The 24,202-nt window shown below is 41.4% G+C and overlaps 1 protein-coding gene across 1 annotated transcript in view; it reads right to left on the bottom strand.

Moving 5' to 3' along the window:
* The window catches only part of LIPC (lipase C, hepatic type), a 506,459-nt gene that overhangs the window by 230,658 nt on the left and 251,599 nt on the right, over nt 1-24,202 (bottom strand). Inside the window, exons 2-3 of the mRNA XM_069222091.1 lie at nt 4,291-4,481; nt 2,228-2,407 (exon numbers count right to left, since the gene is read on the bottom strand). Coding sequence (XP_069078192.1) covers nt 2,228-2,407; nt 4,291-4,481 — 371 coding nt within the window. The remainder of the gene's footprint in view (nt 1-2,227; nt 2,408-4,290; nt 4,482-24,202) is intronic.

Here is a 24,202-nt window from a genome sequence, read left to right on the forward strand (position 1 = left end):
GTCTATTTTACATAGTCCCACTCACGCACAGCCCCATTCCAAAAATGTTCTAAATCAAGAAGTCAGAGATAAGTCTACATATTTTGCTAGTGAGTCACTTACACATATTTACACATACTCCTCCCTCTTGGGGGTAACGTGGTGCTTTCTAACTTTATATATTGCCTAAAGGTGTTCATTTTAAATTATTTATATTTGTCGTGATTTAAAACACAATAAAAACAATTTACAAAAACAAATAAAGAAGTCGGAGATTACTTAATACTACACAACGCACTTAGGGGACTGGAATAGGGGGTACAAATAAAGTTCATGATTCTAGGTTCTACAGCACTCAGTGCTCACCCAAGATCGTGGTGTTCCCCAGAGCTTGTGACCCTTGTATCTAATCGGGGACACAGGCTTGCTAGGCTCAGGTGCAGTCACTAAATCATCCCCAAGACATATATGTACAACCAACTTACTGGCCTCCACATTCATCTAGATGACTTTTGGTCAGTGCTTAATTTGTAAATAAAAACGTGCCGGTGCCCAAAGCCCCCTTATTAAACACGCAGCTGCGGCAATTAAATGTGCGAGCACAGAATACTGAGGCAGGGTAATCCTGAAACCAACTTGGGCCTCTTATATCCATTTATAAACACTTACTCCCCTTCTCCTCACAATTGCAGCTTTCTGCTCTCTCCCTTTGTGTTGCTTTTTCGTTTTTCTCTTCCTCCGTCTTTCCCAAATGTGTCTTTTGCTCGCAATAAATGCTTGAAGCAGAAAATTAAGCACCGGCCCTCAGAAACAACAAGCACAAATTAAGCACTGCTTTTGGTGCGATATCGTTTGCTTTCATTGATTCTATATATTAGTTCTTTGCCCCTCTGATGTATTGCCCTGACTACGAGTGTGCCAGAAAATTGTGACCCTCTCTACAAATTCATTTTAGTGCAGTTGTTGGATGATGAGTTGTGCAGAAGTTATCACACCCAGTAAGTATTGATCGCCCAAGTAAGTTTCAGCAGGGGAAACCTTCTGCAATTTAACAACGGGAAAAGGCCCAGTAATTTTGGGACATACGTATTTTGGTACACTGAGCACCAAAATCTATATATTAGGCTTTATTTATTGGGCTAACATTGCAATAGGTGCTGTTTATTGCTCTCGATAAATTATGACTACTCTAGTGCATGACTTTATCAGGTGAGATAATTACTGAACACACCTCAGGGGCCCTCGTAATCAAGGGCTACGTCTCCTCACACTACTTTGTTTTTACTGACTCCTCTGAGCTCATGTTCTTCAACAAACGCCACACAGGAAATGCCTAATGATTCCTAGGTGAGCGGTACAGCTACATATCCCAGGCAACATCAAACTGCTGCCCCCCCCAAAATGTGTGACACCTTACTATCCTTTTACATATTTGTACACTTTAAATTGATACATTTTATAACTTTTTCAGCTTTCACAATGACATTATTACCAATTGTAGTGCTTCTAAGGTTGCAAAGCAAGTCTGTCTAGGTCTGTTATATTCCTGCCAACTTTGATTTAATCCCATTCCCTCAGATTTGCTTGTAAAATATGTTAAAGCTCTTTAGCCAGAGAAATAATGCTGACTTCAAAGACAGGCTTTTATTCCCCTAGTTTCTGGCATTCAGCTCAGCATCCAATATGAACATAGTTCGATCTTGCTTGCTATTTCTAATTTTCTATCTCTCAATATGTTGTGATATTGGGCCATATGTACGAACACTTTTCCCAATAGACACAGAATGGGTAAAAACCTTTGCTATATCTGGCCCATTGTCTTTCCGGTCCTTCATGCTCAGCTGGTTTATGTCTCTATGCCCACTCTTTTGTGTCCCTGAGAGCCAGCAGCGCTCTGAACCACGGGCCAAGATAACACTGTAACCTGTCTCTAGCCACGTTGTCTTTATCTTATTTGGCCTTCTGTAAAATTGACTGAACTTCTAAACTGACTGCTTAAATTGTCCCAGTAGAAGATTAGTCTTTAAGTTTAGATAACTCAGCACCGTTGTTTTGGACGAGCTGTGTTTCTCCAAAAATTGACATTTGCTTTTCCCAATGTTCAAATTGATTTTAGACATACATTTTTATACTTTCACATAATTTTTCTTTCTCTCTTATATCAACTATTTTAATATCCGCAAAATTCTAAGCAAAAACGTGAGGGTAGTAGATACATTTTTAGTGAAATTCATGTGTGGTACCTTACCTCCAGCCACTCTACAAACTCTGCAAGCTCCCGGCCAATGAGGCGTGTGTTTTGTACTGCAATGGCATAGTGCTGGTGAGCTAAGGTGAGCCAGTCAGCAATAATCACATTAAACTGCTTCTTATGAGATTTCAGGGCTGCTGCCAACTTCCAGATCCAGCTCTCCATCATGCCATCAACCTGAAAATGCAGTGCTCCCCGAGGGGAGAAAAGTACATCAGGTGAACTACATTTTTGATACCAGACGAAAAAAGACTTTGGATAGGAGAACTATCTAAATAGAATAAAGCCAAGCTCACAACAAGTAGACCAGGAAAGTATGAAAAAAATCTTTATACAGTTTTCAGAATTTAGCAATACAGAAATGTGTGACAAAATGTTTGCTTCCTTCAATCCATGAACTTAAATCTAAAAAGCAAGTTACAGTAAACTATTTTACTAAACCCTTGTAATGAACTATTACTTCCAAGCTTAATAAAAATCTTGGAGACCTGAGTGTTAGTTTTGGAGTGTAGCTCAGTGGCGTAACAAAGACCCCGCGCCCCCATGGTGCAGAGGGGGGTCTGGGTGGTGTTGAGCTACACTGGGCCCCCTCACCTCGTTCCCCTAGCCTGACAGCTCCTGAGTGAGTTCAGAGGAGGTGGGGGGGGGGGCTCCATCATGTAATTTGCAGGGGGGCCCTCAAGTTTTGTTATCCATTGGTGTGGCTATTGCTATCATTTGTGAATTTCTGTACCGGGAGTTTTAATCACTCAATTACCTACACTGAAAATGCACCATGTTTTGATTGGATGTAGTTAAATTTTTGAGATTATGAATTCTTAGTCCAAGTTTCCTAGTTTGACCAAAAAACATTTATTTAACAATTGGAATTTCACTTGTAAAATGCCACGTAAAAAAACTGCACTAAGGTTACACAGGTTACAAACAATATATTGTGATAGGACAATATATCTGTGACTAGTTAGTTTTTTTTCACCGCCATGTTTTATGCACATATGTTAACTTTTTTACCAACAACACATTGATTTTCTCTAGATGTACTCCAACAAGGACATCTAACAAGGTTTCTGGAACATTTTGATGACCATTAGCACTCATCTATATATTTATATACATATATATATATATTGGTACAAAGGTTCTATTTTCTTAGCACTGATTACTCCACGCTGTGACTTTATGTAAAGTAGGAACTGTATGCACTTCAAAGCCTTACGCTTAAGTTGGCTTCATAGTATGATTAATTCACTTCTGGAATTGACTCATGATCTGCTCTTTTACATGAATCATCATTACAGATGTGACAATTTTTATTTTTTGCCAGAACATTGTTATTTTCAAATATTACAAAGTTGATATTGAAAAGAAAGGTTTTAAATCTTATCTGAAGGTAGTGAGAGTAGGTTGAGCCCTAATGTAGGTTGCGAAGTGGGTCTATCATCTGTTCCCTTGATGGATGTTCTTTGGTATAAGCGTGCTGAGTTTCAAACTAGTGGTCGATCTGAAGTGCCTGCCCAGTGTATAGAGGCATTTTGTGTGCAGGAGTTGGAGAAATGGCATTTGTACGTGAGGCATGGAAGATGTGATTGGATTCTTGCTCTGACAGTCAAACAGTTGTGGTTTCTTGAGACAAGTGTCACAGGGCCTGGCAATCAGTGTGGCTGGCATGTCACAGCCATTCTAGAGATGCTTGATTTAACATTCATGATCTTTGTCAGTCCTAGCAAAAGTCTGGGTCAGTGTGGTTAAGGAAAGTGGAGGTGTTAAGGACGTAAATATAGAAAGTAGAGGCCACATTTAACACTTTCAGTATTAGAAGTTTACATTTTAATCTGCTAGTTATCAATATTCTAAGACTGTACACAGCCTCACAAGAAGCACAATCTGCTTTGATGGACCTAATATTGATTTGATAATTTAACTGAACTCCCGTCTTATTGGATATCTCGCTAAAAGAGCACAATCCTGAACTGGAATGGCACTGATTCAATTGCTTAAAGCAAATGTAAGCATTTGTTCAGTGTACAATTGTAAACAAAATATAAACGCAATATCCATACCGACCATCCATGTACTATTATCACTAGTGGACTAGAAGTATTAAAACTGCATTTGTCTAGAGTGTGTAACTGGTATGTCAAAATCCGACAAAAATCTTCTTCTCCTGAATTTTCGTATAGTTGAAATTTGGTTTCTGGAACATGGTGATGCTTTTGCACTTTAAGTCCACTGCGGTGCCCTTCTGCTGCCCCTGAAATAAAGTTTACAAAATAGGTTTAGTGAACAATTAAAATATTTGCTTGCATGGTATAGTATTTAGTTGTGATCCTTTGATTTTCTTCTTAATTAATAATTCACAATACAAATTAAAGTTTTCCCTGAATGAAATGACCTTGACAGAATAAATCACAAGTTGTTTTTTGGGCTGAACTGGACTGATAATGGGTCATCTTCAAAACGGTAAACTAGTTAAATATTTCATGAAGCTTCAGAGAAACTATATTTTTGAACTTTCTGAGTTAGACAACTGTAGGACATTAAAAGAGGTTGGGAGGTTTTTAAAGGTTGGGAGGTTTTTAAAGGTTGGGATGGACTGATATGAATATTTATAAGATGCATTTGGTAGTAGACAGAACTTTTAAAGACATTATAATAATATGTTATCTTTAATTTCAATATTCTCAGTTAGAACAGTACTCTTCCAAGTGTCTGAATGATTTGTCAGAACAGTTGGAGGAATTGCTTTCAAGAACAGAGTGGCCTAGTAGTTTGATAATAATATCTTAAGTGCAGGTGGACACTTCAGCTGGATTGACTCACTAAAATGTATGTCTCAAAATGCATTAGAACCTTGAAACGATGGAAAAAAGTGAAATCAATGCAGTTTGCTAGATGTTGGAGATGCCAGGGTGTCAAATGGCAAATACTTATACATATTAGTGTCTTGTGACAGTCTTCCTTTTTTAGAGTACAAATAAAAAAATGATTATTTTGAGAGAACATGCAACTAACAAGATGAATATGTTTATGTTGTTTCTAATATACCAGCACAGAATTGTTTAAGAAAATTATAGTACAAAAAGCAGTAATTATGACAAAAAAAACATTATTGAGGAATCAGTTGAATGTTTCAATTGTGGACAGTTCAAATAAATTATATAAATGGGAAACTGTGATTTACAATGTCAGAAGCAGATTGAATTTCTTTCATAAGGCCTTGAATACAATGACTTTCTGTAATGAACATTGGAATGTTGAGCACTCAACTGAAGACAATGGAGTGTTCTGGGCTTCTAATGGCTGATTTAAGCCTGGGGACATCAGCATTCCAATGCTTGCCTTTCACGGCTGCTGCTGTGAACAAAGGCCTCATGGAGCTGGATGCGATTTCAACGCCCTCCAGCTCTGTGAGGCCTTTGTTTTACTAATTAGAACATTCTACACTCTAGAGGCAGAATGTTCTAATAGCCATATAGCCTGTCGTAGCAGGGTTATATGGTCCATTAAAGGCCCGCTCCTTTGTTAAAGGCCCTCCTCTGGGGAGGAATGTTCTAATAGCCTTACAGCCCGCTGTAGCTGGGCTATACTGGCCATTAAAGGCCTGCTTCCTTGTTAAAACTAAACTGCAGCAGGCAACACTGTTGGACATTTAGAATGGAATATTTAGAGATAAAGGGTTTGATTTAGAGTTTAGTGGACAGGGTACTCTGTAGCAAGTGTGACAGAGTACACTGTCTGCCAAACCTTTGGCCTGCTTGCCTCATTTAGAGAGGGTGGATGTTATTTGTTGACGGAGCCCCCAGTTCACTCCATCAATGGCATGCTTCCTCTGATGGCCCATCAGAATAGGGGCCATCAGAGGAAGGGTGTTACAGTGTCAGCCCTATTAGGGTGGATGGCATAATGCATTTTTTTCATGTCCGTTACTGCCAGAAAAAAACACAGTGCTCATGATTCCATCATGTCTTATCCCTCATTGTTTTATTGTATGGTTATGGTATGTTGTTACGGGATACTTTTATGGCTTTTAGCCAAAATAAAGTTATTTATTGATTGATTGATTGATTCCATCATGTGCAAGTGCAAGTGCAACATATGTATTGGACTTCCTACTACCCACTTCTTTGCCTTCAAGCCTCTTCAAAGTATACAGAGCTACAGGTTACCAAGCAGTGTCTCTGCTAACTTTGTTGATTCATTTTGTGATTCCTTTAGTTTGTTTTCTCATGACAATGGAAAAACATGAAATGTTCACAGATCTCTCTCTGTTCTAAATGCCTCAGGAAGCCTCATTTGATGGTATTTGGATCTATAGTCTAACCACCATGCCACTGTTTTGTGCTAGGATATGGAATTGCCATAAGATGTTTTCCCAAGTGGCTTTCTAGAGGTCGCTATACTACTGGTTTTAACCCTTATAATGTTGGGATATTTGTACACTTCTGTGGTAGCTTTTTTGAAAACATCGATAGTAGGTTGTCAAATTACATTTATCTCTTTGTTCACCCATACAAAGTATGTTTTTTCAGCACATTTAGTGCCATGTCTTACTGCAAACCCAGTGTCAATATCTCACTGCAGTCTGAAATATTTGTATTTTTAAAATAATGTGCCCAATATGTTGTTGCGTGTCTCAAATAGGTAAATCTAAATCACTGAATGCTGACTAAGGAAAGGCTTCCTGGAAGGTCAAAAGCCCTGCAATACTGAACATGTGGGGGATTTCTTAAGGAATCTGATCTGCACAATAAATGATTTGGTATTAGAGCAGATCACAAAAGGGAATATGTACCACAATCAAACTCATCAGCGGGATGTAGCCAAACTCACATTCTCTGGAATTGACAAGGACATACATGGGGGCAATCGACTTGAGCAGTTAAAGCAACTAGAATCTAGATATATTCTTGATTTACAGATGAAATACCCCTTAGGTCTCAACAAGGATAAGGAATTGGAAGTTCATGTTGGTTAAGCTTTCACCTGTGAGCATGGATCTCTCCTATGTCCCTGAACGTGTAGAACTAAGTGTGATGGTTCCTCAAGTGATTATTGTTTCTCATTTATTTTCTCATCCAATTTGTGTGTGTTATTTTTTAGATCTTATATATTTTTTTTATGTAGATGGCTGTATATCTTCGGTCCATCACTAGACATTGTCCACGACAAAGGGATGCATTTGACTGTGGTACATGCTCCCTCCTTTTACATATGCTTGTATATTACTGTACTGTATATATTATGTGTCTGTTTGACTCTAATTTGATGAAATCAACCGCCTGGGGTGCTCTATATTCGGGGGTTATGTTTGTGATATTTGTGTTGTCTGTCCCTTCAGGATATCTGCTGGTATATGAGTACATATGCCCACTTGGCTAGCGTCTGTTTGTACTGATTCTTCTGGGGATACAAAATCATTCCTCGATGTACTGTTGGTTCTTCCCCCTGGAAAACGTTTCTGGGTTCTATTATATAAAATATATATTTATATTTTTGTAATTTATTGGATTGGGCATGTGCTCGACCATGGCTTTGTTTATATTGTACCATTGGGATGAGCTATCATGCTCAGATTTATTTATTATTTAAAGATGTTTGCCAGTATCAGTTCAGTATTGCCTTATGCCATGGCCACTTGATTGATGAGATAGTAACGTGTCCTTGTTTAGCTTTACAATTGTATTTATTTCTGAAGGTGGTGGGGCTTGTCACCTTGACAAAGGCTCATTAGAGCCGAAACGCGTAGAGTTGATGTTGCTGAATAAAGAAATTGGCTCCCATTCCACCCTGGACTACTCCTGTTTCTTTGGGATTCCAAAGTCTTCTATCTATCTGTCTATCTATCTATCTATCTATCTATCTATCTATCTATCTATCTATCTATCTATCTATCTATCTATCTGCCTAAATTATTATTTATTTTTATATCAATTTAATATTCCATTTGGTTTGATGTAAACCTTATTTTTATAAAAAACGAATGTAATTTATATCTTAAGACTAAAATTATTTCTTCATTAATTGTTACAAATCATTTAAGTTAGAAATATTTATGAGAATAATAAGACAAAAAATGTACGGCCACAAAGTCTTCCCCTTTCTGGCTTTCTTCTCTTGCCCAAAAATCTTTGGAGCATGTTTCAAGCATGCATGAAAAATCTTGGTGTCAAATTTGGCGTTTATATCTTTATGCCTGGACTTTTGCAACACTGTCTGTTTAGAATTACCTGAGTGTGTTGTACATAAACTCTAATTAGTACAAGACTATGGTGACAGACTACTTCTAGGACTAAAGAAGAGAAATCATGTTTTCCCTGCTCTGCCTCTTTTCATTGGCTTTCTGTAAAAGGTCAGAATGATTTCAAATCTCTCTGTCTGGTGCATACTGTTTATATGACAATTGACAAAAGACAATCTTCCCTCCTCCAATTTTAGCAGTATAATGCCAGTCACAGTTTAATATACAAGGAGTTATATCTTTTTGAGATACCCAATTTTGCCTGTGATCTTTGGACTGAAAGCTTTCTCTTTCTGCTCTTAAGTGGAGCTTTCTACCATCCTTCTCTACCTACCGTCAAAAGTCAAACTTTTTTTAAGTTTAGAAAGGCCCTAAAAACACCACACTTTGCCTGCTCTACCCGAGTGTGGTTCCAGCCTAGATTTGTAGACCCTCTATCTTTGAGCATTGGTTCTTGTCTTTCTCTTAGCACCAACATACCCCTTGAGTGAACGTAGAACATTATTTTAAAAAAAGCAAGCCTAACTTAGTTTTTTACTTGATATTGATATTTTTTTAATTCTATATACCGTTTTGAAAATATATTACATTTTTGATACTAATGTAACTCTTATTTTATATTGAAATATATATTTATTAATATGACATCACTATTTTGGACCACAATAATTTTGGACACAATATTTTGGTACTTTACATTACATGCATGTAAAGTCAATTTTATTTTGCTAGTTTTACATCACCGTGTTAGCACCACAATACATTCTAACATCAAACTGCTCCAGCAAGAAGCAAGATGCTGATTGGTTTTTTTTCTTGGCCTTCGAGAACATCCAAGCAATATCCGGCTTGTTACTGAGACACAGTTGTGTGTTTCTTAGCTGAGAAAGAAGTCATAGGCTGTTTCTTTTTTTTTCTTGGCCTAAGAAAAAATTCAAAGAGTGTGTGATTCCTTGCTGATGCATAGACATGTGGCAACTTTCTGGAGCTTATGCCTTGGACTCAGTAAGGATCATGATGCAGTTTAGATTTTTTCTTGGGCTACAAAACTGTCCAAATAATAGCTGCCTACCTGCTGGTGTTCAGAACTGTGTATTTGGGCGTCATCCAGGAACAAGATACTTTGTGGGTGCTCTCTTAGAATAAGAAAAAATCCAAACATGTGGCTGTTTGCTGGGCAGTGAACAGTGTGTCTGAAGCACGCAGACACTGTTTTCAAATTTCTTCGTCTGGCTGTTTTGTCTGGCAGAGGCAAACAATTCCTTCATTTCAAAACATAGAGAAGCAAACATCAAAGGAACAAAGGAGCCCTTGAAAATTGAATCAGGAAGTGCGGACGGAAGGGGTTGACTAGAAGCAGTCCTAGTCCATCCCCTTCCAACCCTTACCTATTGGCCAATTTGTTTCTCTTGTAGAGGTGAGATTGGTGGTAGGAGAGAGGCGGGCCTGCTAATTCTGCCCTCTTTTCCACCTCCCTTCCTCCCAGAAAAAGGTGGGAAAAGTGGATCGAGCTAGTGGGCATGGGGATAGAAGCTTGGAAGCAGTAATATTTGTGATTAATCCCTTCTGTAACAGTAGCTCAATACTTAAAAGGACCTGGAAGTGGATAGGAAATCCCTTCCAGGCCCATTCAATATGTGTGTGCCATTACTTGTGAAGTCACACATATGTTAATGATGAGGTCCGGATGTGAGTGTTGGCCCCCTCTTTAGTAAGTTTGCTGGAGTCCGGAAGGGATTGGGTAGAGGCAAACTCCTTGACTGCACTTGCAGCATCAAGAGGAGGTGGTCCCTCACTCACCATGGAGAAAATGTTTCCTTTCAAAAGACGCAGCCGCTAGGAGTGAGGGCGTTATCTGACATATATCTAAACATCATTAGGGTGTGCAGGTATATCAAGGGATGTAGATATACCTAGATAGGGCAGCAAAAGGGTTACGAATTTGATTAGATTCACACGATGCCATATCTCCTGTGCAAGGGTAAGCATTTCATCTTTAGTGAAGTCAGACATCATGGAAGCTCCTACTAATGCGTTCCTGTGTCCTTCAAAGATAAAATTACCTAGAGTCACTGCTTGTGGAGCTGATGTTGCTGGTGGTGTCCTCTGTATTGTGCTGCACACTGACAGGCTGTAGGTCGTGGGTGGTAACTGGTGTATGGTGGGATCCTGCGTGGTAGCAAACAGGGTAGGATGCAAGGATGACAGCATCTAATCCAGCCTGCCTAAATCACTGTTGGGTTTGGACGTCTGGAACATTTGGATGTCTTTCCTTTTCCTTGTTAGCTTCGTTACTTCTTCATGACACTGATGCATTTTCTGTATTAAACTCTTTGCCTTCAGCTAGGCTGTTTTTTTATGGGTGGCATTGCAGATGTCCTACATTTCATGTTTTGTTGTGATGGTGGGTTGGCATATGTTAGTATGTATGAAACAGAGTACAATAATATGGCCTAGGATAAGAGTTGAATGGCTGCAGGTGTAGTCCATTTATCTGTGCCGTGCCCTTTTGATTAGTGACTTGCTGCTATGAATGTATGTGGACTAGGTGGTGTGTAAATGAGAGCTGGGACTAATGGTTTGATTGGGTTCATATGTGGCCTAAAGCTGTGTAATCAGTCTTGGTTCATTCCATTTTTGGATAGAGTTATTTGTTGTGGTAACTGGTGCCTTCCTTTGGCAGAACTTTTTGTTAGGAAGTCTAATGCATCTAATTTAGCGCAGGCCTTTTCAGATCTATTCCCGGTTAAACGATTTGTAGGCATAGTGAAATATTATGTCTACCTTTTCATTTACACCTCAATTGTCTACTTACATTGCTGCTGTGAAGATGATGTAAAACGCTATAAATGGCAAATCACTTCTGTTTATGACTATTCTGATGGCCCAAACCATTATATAAAGCTGGATTGAATAGAAGCAAGTGCTCCAGGGACTTCATTACAGTGAAGAAAATAATGTTATAAAAACTTTCAAGCCATAACAGGAGCAGACACCGACCACAGATCTTTAAAAAAAATGGGAACAGTTCTGATGTAAATAATTGATGCAGAGAATCTGTAAAGTTTGGCTACAATGTACTACAACCACATGCCAACAATGTCGAGTTTCTAATGAGCTGACAAACTTTGGGTCCGTTGATTTCTTTACTTTGAGGTTCATTGTGATTTCTACACAATCGATAAATGGCTATTGTGTGCCTGATAAATTATTGATTCTGACAAATGCGGTTGTAACCAGGTGTTCAGCTACCCACCATTCTTTGTTTCTGACCTTGGTATGTCATGTCAGATAAAACGGCAGCACCATGTTTCGCCAATAGATAGATAGATAGATAGATAGATAGATAGATAGATAGATAGATAGATAGATAGATAGATAGATAGATAGATAGATAGATAGATAGATAGATAGATATGGTGAACGAATGACAAAGGCGAGGAAGAATGACAAAGTGAGAGGGAATGAGAAAAGAGTGAGTTAGCCAGAGATTATCATTATGTTTTCAAAGATTTTTTATGAGCCCTTTACAGTACTTAATATGTAGTGAAATGTCCACTGTAATATGTTTCTAAGGATTGCTCCGTTATTAGGGAAATAAGTTACCTGCTTAGAGGCTTTTTCAATAATGAGGGAAACAATATAGCAAACCTGGGACTTTCTACTGCAATGTATTGCATTTAAGAATACAGCCATTATGCAGATGCTATAAAACCCCATATTGGTCTGAAATTGTGCTTTGCTGCTAAGAGGAAAGAAAGATAGTATAACCAAATGTATAAACCCACTGACACCACAAGCTTGGATCTAATGCCCATGTTTCCACTTGTTGAAGTGTACTTTACGAACTCAAGGGCTGGAAAATAAATCAGAAAGCCTCTCCAAACGTTACACCAAGCTCCCATGCACTCATGCCTGGGCTGCTGCTATTGAAGATACCTTGTGGAGATGAATAAGGGGGAAATAACTTGGAAGGTATTATTAGATGCACCCCGGGCAAACCAGTGGACTGCTAAAACATGGGTCAGAGTGGTAGTCAGGGGCTGCTCCTCCGCAATGGCGAATGAATGTCGCCCCACTGGCTAAGAGCCAGCAGCTGAAAAATAAAACAATATTTTACTGTCATTTTATGTTTTAGCTGCTGGCTCAGCCAGCCTGTGCAGCGAGGGTTGGGGCTGGGCAATGGGAGGGGGGAGGAGCAGTGGAGTGCGCTGGCCAAACTGACATGCACACTTAGGTTTCTCCAACTCGGCTGTGTTGCACAGACTCCAGTGCATTGTCTGAGAGGCAGGCCAAGCCGCTCAGACAAATCCTGATGCTGTTCATATGCTAGGTATAGAATGAGAGCAGTGCCAGGATTGCGTGGGGAGCTTGTGCTGGTGTCCCAGGGACTGCTGGGACATCCACGCCATTGAGAGGGAAGTGGAGCAAATAGGTTGACGGCGGTGGACAGGTACGATTTTTGTGAATTTATTTTTTATTTTAATGTTGCCCGCCCCTTCCCCTAACCCCCCCTACGAGACTTGTGGTGACAACCACTAGTGGTAGTGTACCAGAGTAAGGCATACTGTTAGCTCAAACCCCTTCATATAATGTCTGTTGAACCCTTAATTGGGGCTTTTACTCTAGTAAGGTACTTATCACAGTTTTGAATGGAATTTGGTCTCATGTATAAGTTGCTATGATAATGTTTACCTATAAGTTTGATTACCCTTCCTCCATGCACATAAGTGGTGCTCAGATAACTGTTTCCTTTATGTTTAATCAGCCTTACTCCATGCATGTAATCAGTGCTCAGCTAACTTTACCATTATGTATAGTTACCCTTACTCATGCATGTAAATGGTGCTCGGATAAAATTTGCCTTCGTATGTGTAGTTACCCTTACTTATGCAAGTAAGTGCTGCTTAGCTAGGATTTACCGATGTTGATAGTTTCCCTTACTCATGCATGTAAGTGGTGCTAACATAAGGTTTACTGTTGTGTATAGTTACTTATTTTTACGTTTAATTATCCTTACACCATGCACGTAAGTGCTGCTCAGATAACCTTTACCTTTATGTTTAATTACCCTTATTCTATGCATTTAAGTGGTGCTCAGATAAGGTTTATCTTTTATTTAATTATCCGTACTCCATGCATGTAAGTGGTGTTTGGATAAGGTTTACTTTTATGTTTAATTACCCTTACACCATGCACCTCCACTCAGCTATTGGCAACTGAGCATAAGCTCTTTGCAGCCAGAGAAGATTCTGTTTGCAGGTACGCGGTCCCAAGAAACTCAGGGCTTCATGCTATGAAACCAAGGTCTTCAGTTGTGGTTAGGTATGATGCACCTCCCATTGGCTGAGAAGTCACACAGTATCTACACATGCACAGCGCAGATTCTGGATCAAGACATAGACCCTTTGGGCCCAGCACCTAATAGGATCCTACTCAGGATGGGTTACCTTCTGTGGCCAGTGCCATCATCTCATCTCCGCTTCCTCTCCCGAGCTACAGACCACACCTGTGTCAACCAGAAATAACATCAGTTGTTGCACCCACTGTGCATACGGGTCAATATGGCTGCCTTCTACTTCCCTCTTTGGTGAGGAGCAGACAAGGCCATCTCTGGAGGCTGTTCCCAGTAGTTACACATTCTAGTTTGAAATGCTAGCCAGTCCTCTCCATCAGCATCAACCTTGGCCACAGTAGCAGGACCTGCAGGTACAAGCCAGGTTGCAGCTCCTTGCTCACACTAGCAACCAGTATGTTAGCTGCAGTTACCTGGAGGCAAAAAAATGGGTGTGAGTTTCTCATTCTGGTTTTCCTTTATGAGCTTGAAAAATTCACCAATATTCAGGGGTCCACCTGCCCTCCTCCTGAAAATTACTTATAGGTCAGACTTCCTTTGAGTATTTTCAGATGGCATAGAAGAAATATGTATTCTTCTGTATTCGTCCACAGTGACCTTATGATGCTACTATGACAGTGTCGACCTGCCCACTCATTACCACCCAAGCCAATACAATCTTACATTAATTTATTAAAACATATTCAACTTAATGTGGAATCTGAGCTTCAAAAATACTCAAAAAATTCAAGGCCTGATTACAGTCCGGGGCAGAGAGGTATCACTGAAGAGACATTGCCCATCCCACTTCCGAGCCCTGTGGTTGTACCTCACTAAATACCAAGTACAGTGCAGCTGGAGCAGAGGTCTACCTGGCAAAAGCAGTTATAAGTCAAAGATGGAAAATTCCAAGTAATGGAGAAGGACATGCGTAAGCAGGTGTGTTAAATTCATGCCTTCATGTTGATTCTCCTTATCTGGTTTAGCTGAGCTAACTTCAGTGCTGGTGGCACCTGGAGCAGGAAATCTTTTTTGCGCCCACCCAATGACCTCCTTCACAATGGATTTACTTACTATCACTCTCCAACAGTGCCCCTCATCACTCATAGCCACCCTCACATGCATTTAATTTATTTTACAGTGCTACACATACCACTGTAGGGTATCAGAGCACTTTACATCACACCCACACCCCAGCTACTGCCATGGACATCGATTAACCAAGCGGCCAGGAGTAGCAGAAGTGACATCCCATACAATTTGACCTTTACGTTGACTCACACACACACACACACACACACACACACACACAAAACATACACAGGGGCAACACTGTAATCCTGGGAACCTGGGTCAGTAAATGCAAAACAAAACAGTTGTTTCCTGCAGGGGAAGCCACAATGCCTAGGGGTCAAATCATATGAATTCTAACAAATAATGTGATTCAATTTCACAAATAATAGAGGAAATCATACTAAAGCAGGTGTTTCAGCAGATGTAGCGCAGTTAAAGTGCAGTGAGATGTGTATAATTGCTGGACAGAAGAAAATGTATATATACAATTGACATGTACATTAATAGCTGGGGCTGATGGAATTAATCTTTGTAAGACTCCAACTGAAGGTACATAGAGACTAATATAATAAATTAAACAAGTCTGCTAGTTCAATTGTCAACGTTTCAACCCTGTTATATGGTCATCATCAGGACAAACATGACAATGGTAGCAACCATAGCAGGAACAGACCCGTGATGTAGAGAATGAATCAGGAAAATAGGTGATATGTCACCTGATCCAACAAGGATCAGTCGTAGGAGCAAATCATCCAAGTCTCCAAGACATAAGCAATTTGTCAGGGTCATCATCAGGACAAACAAGACAATGGTAGCAACCATAGCGGGAATGGATCTGCAATGTGGAGAATGAATCAGGAAAATAGGTGATATGTCACCTGATCCAAGAGGTATCAGTCGTAGGACCAAATCATTCAAGTCACCAGGGAAGTATACCCTCGGGAGAGGAAAGCACTGTCTGAGGATCAGCACAAGCGGGCTTCATGATACAGACAACTGTATACTTCTCCGTCGATTTGCTCCTACGTCTGATACCTGTTGTATCAGATGACATATGACCTATTTCCTGATTCATTCTCTGCATCTCGGGTCCATTCCCGCTATGGTTGCTACCATTGTCTCGTTTGTCCTGATGATGACCCTGACACATTTCTTATAACAGGATCTGAACACACATCTCCGCTCCTCCCCCGCTTACCTGACTCACAAACAACTTAACTCCATCAGGCTGTTTGTTGGGTTGTTGGGGAGGGTGTTGATATACGGCAGTGGGTGAGAGGCAGATGGGATGGCAATGTAGGGGGTTGATAGGCTGCTAAAAACAGCTGCACTTAAAAACGAATAAGAGTGCTTTAAACTAAATATCTGGAGCCAAGGAAGAGGGGTGTTGCTCTTTGCTGTCCATTTATGACAGTTTTTTCATCCCTCTGAAGTTTGATGCCCTGGGCCAGGGCCCAGCTTCTCCATGCCAAAAGCCAGCCCTGCATACAGTACTGGTAATTGTTGTATCCTAGTAACCAGTTCAGGGTTGTTTAGAATGTGGGTTTGGAATTTTATTGCTTGAAGGACGACGGGGCAGAAGACGGGGAAGTCGGTGGAGCCGGGTGCGTCTTTGAACCCTGGCAGGGGTTGTTCCTGTTTACTTAATAAAGAAGACTTTTCTCATACATGGTTGGCATCGCCTTTGTATCTCAACATTGGCGACGAGGATGGGATGCGGCCATTAAAGACGATGTCAGAAGAAAACCCTGAAATTTGTGACTGCGTCAACCCCTGCCAAAAGAGGGCGAATTCTCGGAGGTAAAAGAAAATAAAGCGTGACGTTAGTTGAGTCATACACAGGTCCGGGTTGTACAGCAGAGGCCGGACAGAAGCAATACCGATACTTTGCGCGCCCAGTCCAGTAAGGTGCCACTCCAGCCGAGTGTAAGAGAAGAGAAAGGAGCAGATGGACATAAACGGTGCAGTGTTTCTGCACAATTTACGCCGCGTCAGAAATTCAGGTGTGTTTTGATGCTAACGCGCGTACATGGACCGGCAAGGGGCATTTTGAATACCAATAATAGAATCTTACCATGTTCCGACGGTAGGCTCGTGGAAGACGCGCGAGGAGCCGCAAGTGCAGTTTAGTGAGGCGCAGTGAGTACAGTTATGAGGTGACGTCGTCACGCCAACGAGGCCACAGCACTAAAAGCGTGACGTGGAATTGCACCTGTGTATGTAACCACAGCAACGGCCGCGTGCATATAACTACGGCAACGGCCGTAACAAGAGAAACGAGTGAACTAAACAGAATTTCTTACATTGCATAACCCTGCATAAAAAAAATTATTTAAAAAAACGACGTGCACAAGTTTCAAATATTGAAGAGACTAGTAAGCAACGCAGACAAAGGTGTTTCGTGGTTTATGTATCTATTTAATAGATTGGTTTCTTGGTATGATTTTGCTTTGCGATTGCTGTTTTAGAATTATTGAATGAAACTAATAGGGTAACAGCATAGAAATGTCGTCTATTTTGGCGCCAGTGACATTTTTACAAAGTCCGGGTCCACCGTGCATGGTGTGGGAAGACTGGCGCGAAGCTTTTGAGACATATTTGGAGGCAATTGGAGGAGTCGCTTTCGAACCTTTGCGTAAGTTAGCTATTTTAAAACACTGTTTGGGTGTCGAAGGTCGGAGAGTACTGAAAACACTACCAAGACCCACTCGTAACATCTCCTCAAATGTAGATGGTGAAGGAGATGATGACTCATCATCACCTTCTGACAACTTCAGTGGTGATGAATACAGTATAGCTATGAAAGCATTAGATGACAATTATGGCAGAAAAGTCAGTGTAGTTGTTGAAAGACACAATTTTTTTTCCAAGATTCAAGCACAAGGAGAAACCGTAGAGCAGGATGTTGCCGAATTGAGAACATTAGCTGCGTCATGCAAATTTAGAGAATTGCAGGAAGAACTAATTAGAGACCAATTTATTAACAAAACAAACAAGTCCAAAATTCAAGAACGACTACTGGAATTGAAGGATCCCTCGCTACAAAAGACAATCAATATTGCGAGACGGATAGAGAACACTTCTAAATATTTATCTGAACTTAATCTTAAACAATGCAATAATGAAAGCTTTTCGAAGACGCGAACGTTATCTCCAGGCCAAATAAAGGGGATGTTGTTAAGTGGAAAAAAACAAGGAAAGGGAATGTTATAGGTGCGGTAGCAGTAATCATACCGCGGAGGCTAACAAATGCCCTGCGACCTTCATGAAATGTTACCAATGTAAGAAGATAGGGCATTTTGCACGTGTATGCAAGTTGGGACGTGTGCAGAAACAACGACAAAAACTTTCTGTGAACAGCATCAAAGTGTGTGACGATACACAGTATGATGTGGAAGATGAGAATGATGATGAGGGTAACGTTGAAGTGTTAACTATAGAAGAATGTGTGGGGGCAATTGGAGCTAATTATACCCCTCCGAAGTGCATGGTCAAGATAAATGATGAAATGGTGGAAGTGTGGGTAGATTCATGTTCGCCGTACACCATTGTGAGTGAACAAGTGTGGAAAGAGTTGGGGTGTGGTGAACTCTGGCCCACAAACATCAAACCAGTAGGATATTGTGGGGACAAGTTCCCAGTCTCCTCCATTGTACATACAATGCTTTCTTCTCACACAGTCGTTGTGTCTGTTGACATATTTGTCCTGATACTCTTCAACTCTTTTCTCTAGCTCCTTTCTATCAAACAATTTAACCTTGGCTTTGTTCATCCATGGCGGTGTTAATTTAGTACCTGCTACCCTCCCTTTTAACAGGGAAAAAGGAGTTTCGCCAGTAGCAGCATGAGGGGTATTCCGATAACTCCACATCATTTCTTTGACTGCTTCCTTGCAGTCCATACCTTGTTCTTCACTCAATTGAACACACTCTTTCAACACTCTATTGAATCTCTCTACAAGACCATTCTCCCTAGGATTGTATACAGCATTAGTATAATATTCCATCTTCAAATTCTTCAAATAGTCCCTGAACTGTTCAGACACAAATTGCGGACCATTATCAGAAACTACACATTCTGGATAACCCTCCCTATGGAACACCTCTTCACAAAAATCAATCACACTGTCAGTCTTCACATGTCTCCCAAATGCCACCTCTGGCCACTTAGAAAAGTAATCTACCAACACTAGAGCATATTTTCCCATTATACCTTTGGAAACAAACGGCCCACAAATGTCAATGGCCACCTTCTGCCAAGGTTTTTCCGGAAATTTGGTACTCGATATAGAAGATTCTCTTACTACATGGGATTTGTCACTACACATGCATGCTGCGCAGTTGCGAACACACCTCCCTATATCTTTGTCCATACCCAGCCACCAAAAATCTACCTGCGCTCTCCTTTTCATCCCAGTCATACCACCATGACCTTCATGTAATAGACTCACCAGCTTTTCTCTCAAACCCACGGGTACCACTAGTCTTTCACCTCTTCTTAATACCCCATCAATCACAGATAATTCTGGCCATAATTTACTATATTCGCACCGCACCTCCTTGGGATTGCGTGATTTAGTGGGATTCACAATACAGTTACACAACTTGCTCAAATCTTCATCATCCTTTAATGCTTTCACCCACTCCTCCATTCCTATGCTGCCTTCACACGATTCACTAACACTGGCCACTACCCATTCTTCGCCAATAAGATCATCTTCATCTTCCTCAACATCCTGTAAGGGAATGCGCGACAAACAATCAGCATACCTGTTGATCAATCCCGGCACATAAGTCAACTCAAAATCATAATCTTGCAAACGATACAGCCATTTAGTTATCCTCGGAGTGGCATTGCCAGCTCCTTTAGTGGAAAATATGTCAATTAGGGGTTTGTGATCTGTTCTAACCTCAAACCGATTGCCCCATACATATATTTTGAAGTAATTGACACCCCACCAACAAGCCAGTGCTTCTCTCTCAATTACCAAATACATAGCCTCCGCTCCTTTAAGGGTGCACGACGCAAAGGCCACCACTCTTTCTTGACCCTTCTTTTTTTGCATCAAAACCTCACCAAGACCATATGCACTAGCATCTACTGCAATGATAGACTGATCATTGGGATCAACTGGTTTAAGACTTACAGACTCTAAAATTTCCTTTTTTACTAAGTCAAAAGCTTCCTGGCACTCCCTTGACCAAAGAAATTGAACCCTCGGTTTCATAAGTGTTCTCAAAACATGTACTTTTGTGGCAAATTGTGGAACAAATTTAGAATAATATTCTGCCAGACCCAAAAAGGATCGTAGTTGATCCTTGTTCCCTGGAGCTGGCATACTTTTGATGGCATCGAGCAATTTTTTTTTTGGCCTCACACCATCTTCAGATAACGTGTGACCAAGATATTCTATTTGCCTTACACCAAACTTGCATTTATCCGCACTGATGGTAAGTCCGGAATCTTGTAATCTTTGCAGAACTTCCATCAACATTTCATTGTGGTCGCCTATATCCTTACCCCATACTAAAATGTCGTCTTGGAACACTACAGCTTTCTTAATTCCTGATAATATACTATTCATGATTCTTTGAAAGACTGAGGATGCTGAAGCTAACCCAAATGGCATACGAACACACTGAAACATGCCCTCAGGGGTAATGAAAGACGTTATTTCTTAGATGAGGGGTGTAATCGTACTTGGTGATACGCATTAGACAGATCGATGGATGAAAAGTACCTAGCCCCCCTCACAGATGACAATAGTTCACTGATGTGTGGCAGGGGATGACGATCCACCAAAATGCACTTGTTGAGATCTCTCAAATCTATGCACATGCGTAATTTTCCATTTGGTTTACGCGAAAACAATAGGACTAAGCCATTCTGATAACTCGATGGGCTCAATAAATTTATCCTTGCACAATCTCATCAACTCCTCCTTTAATTGTGGTCTCAAAGCAAATGGTACGTTTCTCACCTTGTGTATCTTAGGAGTGCTACCCGTCCTAACTACAATTCGATGCTAATTTTTTTTTAGACAACCCAAATTCTCAGAAAACAGATTGGGAAACCTTCCCCGCCATTTGTTCTTTTCCTCGTCATCTACTACTAACACTTGATCAGGATGGTTAGGATTCAATACCATTCCTAAAGACTTTTATTCACTCCACCCCAATAAACTCTTTCCATGTTCTACCACATAAACAGGTACCTTTGCACTCCTTTCCTTGAAAACTATAGTACACATTGGCCCTCATTCTGACCCTGGCGGTCTTTGACCGCCAGGGCGGAGGACCGCGGGAGCACCGCCGACAAGCCGGCGGTGCTCCAATGGGGATTCCGACCGCGGCGGTAAAGCCGCGGTCGGACCGGCACCACTGGCGGGGTCCCGCCAGTGTACCGCGGCCCCATTGAATCCTCCGCGGCGGCGCAGCTTGCTGCACCGCCGCGGGGATTCCGACCCCCCCTACCGCCATCCAGATCCCGGCGGTCGGACCGCCGAGATCCGGATGGCGGTAGGGGGGGTCGCGGGGCCCCTGGGGGCCCCTGCAGTGCCCATGCCACTGGCATGGGCATTGCAGGGGCCCCCGTAAGAGGGCCCCTACAAGTATTTCACTGTCTGCTGCGCAGACAGTGAAATACGCGACGGGTGCAACTGCACCCGTCGCACAGCTTCCACTCCGCCGGCTCGATTCCGAGCCGGCTTCATCGTGGAAGCCTCTTTCCCGCTGGGCTGGCTGGCGGTCTGAAGGCGACCGCCAGCCAGCCCAGCGGGAAAGTCAGAATTACCGCCGCGGTCTTTCGACCGCGGAACGGTAACTTGACGGCGGGACTTTGGCGGTCGGCCTCCGCCGCCCGCCAAGGTCAGAATGAGGGCCATTATGTAGCCAACCAGGGGTTAGGTCATGGGTACCGAGTAGTCAAAGGAGGAGTTTGTCTAAATGGTCTAAACCCAAACAAGTTGAGGTTGGGTTAGGAAACAGCGTGTGGTTAAGTGATGGTAAGAAATGGAATGTGCGAAAGGTTCTAAGTGTAGTGAGAAGGAGTGTAAAGTGAAGGATGAGGTAATTAGCGGAGGGAGTCCAAATTTTATGGATGGTAATGTGAGGAAAAGCAGTAGAACTGCAATCAACCCATCGTGGATGAGAGATTATCAGGTTGCTAAGCCAGTTAAATAACAAGTGTTCTTTCACCTTGGTTGTCTCGGTGGTTCATTTGGTGGCGCCTGTGTTCTGAGGAATATTTGTCTTTAGTATAATTATATTTAGCATTTATCTCATTGTTTATCTCAATATCATTTTTAAAAAAAATGACAATAATAATAATTGAGTAGAAGGGGGAAGATGTGTTGTGTCCTAGTAACCAGTTCAGGGTTGTTTAGAATGTGGGCTTGGAATGTTATTGCTTGAAGGACGACGGGGCAGAAGACGGGGACGTCGGTGGAGCCGGGTGCGTATTTGAACCATGGCAGGGGTTGTTCCTGTTTACTTAATAAAGAAGACTTTTCTCATACATGGTTGGCATCGCCTTTGTATCTCAATGATCGTCTTCTTGCCGAGGAATTCATAGATTCATACACACATACGCATTCATTCATACATACACACACTCTGATTTTGGTACAATCTTTATATAGGTTGGTGTGCTCCCCGTGCGATTGGCAGTGGTATAAACCATATGCAATCATTCCTCCTCTCACCTTTTGCATGTTTAAGAATTGTTTGTGGAACCTGAACATTCGCCAGCCCTGAGTGACAGGTACGTCACACATGGAAACAGTGGACGTCACTCATGTAGTGAGACAGACAGAAAGGAGAATGGGCCTGGAAGCAGACAAAGGGAACAAGTTTTAAAAGCAGTATTGACAAATGCGCCTTCTGTAGTTAATTGTGCGCCGCTCATTAGAACTCCTATTACACAGGCATTGTCCTACGTGATGTGCTTTATGGGAGCTAGGCGGCAGCACAGCTCCTGCCCTAGCACAAAGGACTCCTTCTCTTCTGTGTCAGGATACACCAGACAAGCGGAGGGCACTGTGCAGCATCAGAAAATGAGTTTATTGTATATAAGTAATCCATTCACATATAGTTTCAACTTAAAAAAATACAATATCATGGACCTTCCTGAACAAATGATAAATGTAGCAAAGAAGGTAAATATGACATTTTAGTGGTGAGAACTAATAACACATTTAGTCATAGTGCAAGAAAGAATTGTATTTAATATGCAGTCAGTAGAGATCATACTCAAGGACAGGAAAGACATTTTCCTGTTAAAATTCCTAAAAGGTGAATTGTAATCACTGTTAAGTGTGTTACACAGTTGTGGCCACTCGCTTATTACTCTACACTCCCTCTTGCTTTGCTATGTATGTTTTCATTATGTTGTATTTTTTTGTATTCTATGATTTTGTGTTTAACCAGCGGAGACTTGAAGCTTGCGTTTACCCGCATGTGATGAGCTATATAAAATTAACAAACAAAAGACATTATCTGAGCGCTGGTTCTAAAACAAACATTGACAGAGCCACCGCTCTCGACTTTGAGACTTATTGGCTCTGCCAGTACTTTTTGTCCATTTTGTACAGCATCGCCAAAAATGCTAATGCTGTATAGTATGAACAAAGTGAAGTAAAAATGGCGCAACGACATGGCTGCTGGCAACATCGGAATTTTGTGGGCACATGCATGCATCATGCATGTGACGTGAACATAATTTTCTTTTTATTCACAGATCCGAGATGACTTGTTTAACAAATCTTAAAGAGCACTGTAAGGGCCTGATTCAAGGAAAGTGGTGCTGCACTGCGCTCCTTAGCGCCCCCTACTTCCACAGATGCGGCGCACTATGGCGCAGGGTAGGGGGCAACAGCATAAAAAATGTTGACGCTATTTATGTACTCTGCAGGAGTAGTGACAAAATGTGGGCGTTACACCTGCAGAGTACCTAGGGACCCATTGTATTCTATGGCATGCCCCCTTTTAACGCCTGCTCTGAGCCGGCGTTAAAAGTGCCAAAATAAATGGCGCAAGGAATTTTTTTTTATATCCTTGTACCATGTTTTCGCCCCGCCCCCGTAATGGGGGAACAAGACCCTTGCATACATTGTGCCTGGTGCAGGCATAATGTGGCGCAAGGGTTAGCATGCATTGCGCCATTTAATAAATATGGCGTGTGTAGAAAGCCACTTTAGCGCTTAGCGTCAAAAAAAGACCCTAAGATTTTAATAAGTTGGCAGTAGATCTTTTGCAACCAGACAGCTTGTACAGAGGCCTCAGAGCGCTACCTGGGTTTCCTGGTTGGAAGCACAAAGTGAGAACAA

The sequence above is a fragment of the Pleurodeles waltl genome, chromosome 3_1, assembly GCF_031143425.1.
Source record: "Pleurodeles waltl isolate 20211129_DDA chromosome 3_1, aPleWal1.hap1.20221129, whole genome shotgun sequence".
Classification (NCBI taxonomy): domain Eukaryota; kingdom Metazoa; phylum Chordata; class Amphibia; order Caudata; family Salamandridae; genus Pleurodeles; species Pleurodeles waltl.